At 40.5% G+C, this 2,717-nt stretch overlaps 1 protein-coding gene across 1 annotated transcript in view; it reads right to left on the bottom strand. All coding sequences in view use genetic code 11, as the record gives it.

Annotated features, from left to right (window-relative positions):
- EGR_10867 (hypothetical protein) overlaps positions 1-2,717 on the bottom strand; it is a gene marked incomplete at both ends in the record, with an annotated part of 6,895 nt that overhangs the window by 546 nt on the left and 3,632 nt on the right. Inside the window, 2 exons of the mRNA XM_024500116.1 lie at positions 1,912-2,006; positions 2,596-2,653. Coding sequence (XP_024345471.1) covers positions 1,912-2,006; positions 2,596-2,653 — 153 coding nt within the window. The remainder of the gene's footprint in view (positions 1-1,911; positions 2,007-2,595; positions 2,654-2,717) is intronic.

Genomic DNA, 2,717 nt, shown 5'->3' with positions numbered 1-2,717 from the left:
GACAGGTGGCACAACTCAATCTTGTGCCATCAAAAGTATAGGCAAATGGTGTAACAATGAAAAGTAGAGTGACGGGAATTAGTGCGCGATTCTTATTTCACTTCTAGAAGGATTTGCCACAATGATCACAGCATTGAGAAGCTGAAATTTATGTAGTCAGTCATCTTGAAATATTTTGGTTTGCATTACTGCGTTCCACTTATCGCCGAAGTGTAATCCTCGTTGAATTACTGCTGCAAAACATGGAAGAATGCCCGTCTACTAGCAAGATAACAAGCCCCTTAATTTCGCCAGCGTAGTGTTTGGATGAACTAGATGAGCAATTGCCATCCGAGTGGCTGTAGTTCCCCACCACCAATCTAACCGCATTCACATCTCTCGGTCACAACTGAATATGAAAGAGAGGCAATTTTTCCGCTTTGAATCCTTTAGTAATTTTGTCAGTGGATCTTCTAACATCGCGAGGATCTGAAGGATTAAACACTTCTACCCACCACGTATTATGAAATGCAAAATAAACATGCGTCTTACTGTATAGTTTTGGTAACCGAGACAGCGTACGAAAGCAGGCATGACAAATACCCAAATATGGGAATTCCCCAATTGTGTATTATCAATCAGAGGCAAGGAAACTGCCATCAACTCAGAGCTAAAGTGGTAACGATGACGTGAATTTAACAAACAATGTAGACTGCTGAAGCTGCATTAAGGGACTACACATTTATCTACGAGGAACACATGAAGAGATGATTTGCTAAATTACTCTTGTTAATTGAGCATCCGCATGCACAGACACATAGTACTAGGAAAAGGATGAAGGAAGTGTTGCTGAAGGAGGATAATGGGACAGGATATGAAAAGCAGAAGCTGATGGAGAGGTATTGGGAAGATCACTACCACCACAGAACACAAAACTGCTCCTATGCATTTGCGACGGCGTGCATGAAAATCCTTAGATATTAAAGCCAGTCATATTAACGTGCTGCAAGAGGATACCCGATTGTCACTGAAAATCTGCTTGATGTGGATGTCCTCACCATCATGCATCGCACCAAGTAAAAGACCCCAACATCACCTGTGTAGCATGACGCTTGAGTCCACGATGAATGTCGGGTCGATGATAACGACCGCAACCTCCTTACTGCTACCTACTGCAGTAATAATGATTGTGCGTTACTTGCTCCTCTTCTTGGAACCAATTAGACTGCCTACAGCAGGCACAACAAATGGTCCACATGAACATCAAATTAGCGGAATCCCGGTGAATACCAATTTCAGCGACCTTGGAAGTGAATTTACATCCCCTTGCACCTTTCAGTCACAGCTCTAATGTAACATAGAAAATTTAAGATCATTCACTGATGAACCAAATACTCATATCTCTCTGAACTGATGGTGAAAGGAATTCCAGAATTAACAGTGGTGAGTTTTGCACATGCACCGCAATTAGAATTGATTCAAATTGTCCTTCAGCTACCTGCTAGACTTCTTCCAATTCCCACCTGGTTAAATGTACAAGAAGTTGTAGGCCATGGAAGGGATCCTCTACTTGACAAAGTTTACCGTTAATAAGGTCTGCCTTACCAAAACCAAATAGGCCATGATCAGTCCACGGTGGCTTCTCTATTTATCCCTCTAACCCACTACCAATCCATACATTCATTAAATTTTATCGTTCAATTTGTCAACTAAAAGCAAAACTATTAACAGCTACTGTTCAGCTATTAAAATTAGTTGAGTGTAAGTTTGTAGCACACACTGTTAATTTATGGCGTGGCAAGATGCAGGGACTGCTGAGAGACGCTAAGCCGAACCGTTGTGAATCAGATGCACCAGTGGTCCCCACATACATGCATGTGAATGTTTTAACTATGGAGCATTATCAATCACATCAAACGCACATGCAATCACCTTCCCGATCATTACCAACCACACGGGATTGCAAATGGGTAGTGTGGTTTGTAACTTGATTATTTATTAAACAAATTACACAATATGCGTTTAACCTGAGAAGGCTTTAGGAATGTGAAGCATCTGTTTACACTTCGCTTCATTTCGTTATTGTTTTAGTAGCCACAACTCCTTAGCTTCAACACTCGTCTTATCACTTGCTCAAGTGTGTTGTGTCGTCACATGCGGTAAGGCAGCATAACCTGCCGAAAAGATTTGGTGTGCCAATTTAGTAAGATGATGAAGTAGTTTGGGGGTTCTACTCACCCAATGAAACAAATCATTCACGCGTTCAGTAGACGGTAAGACCATGAATGACGTGCTAACGAGTCTTAAAAGCGCATACATATGATGACAAGCCTTGAGGTCCTGTATTTTATAAAATCCCAATGAGTGATGCTGACAAATTGTCTAATTATTTGCCAACATGTGTCTAGACATTAGGATTGTTTGTGTTTAAGTTCATAGTTGTGATTTTTGAAACCTATAAACGGATGCCTTGCGGCAAAATCCCAAAGAAGGATGAAAATTATTTTGAGATTATAAAAGGAGAAGGAAGGAGTACGATGCTATTAAGATTGTTTGTAAGGGGACTTAAGATAGATTAAAGTCGAAAAGTTAGAGTGTGATGCTGGTTGAATTTACCAGTTACGTGGTGCTGGAAATGGAAGGAAAATTTGCATAATAGGCTTAAAAATGGCAGCTTATTTAAAATGGCTTAAAAAAAGCCCGAAAGTCTATGGTATTTTATTCCGTCGTTGTACTTG

The sequence above is a fragment of the Echinococcus granulosus genome, assembly GCF_000524195.1.
Source record: "Echinococcus granulosus chromosome Unknown EG_S00288, whole genome shotgun sequence".
In the NCBI taxonomy this organism is placed as follows: Eukaryota; Metazoa; Platyhelminthes; class Cestoda; order Cyclophyllidea; family Taeniidae; genus Echinococcus; species Echinococcus granulosus.
The sequence above is the reverse complement of the archived record's forward strand: the minus strand, read 5'-3'. Positions and strand labels throughout refer to the sequence as shown.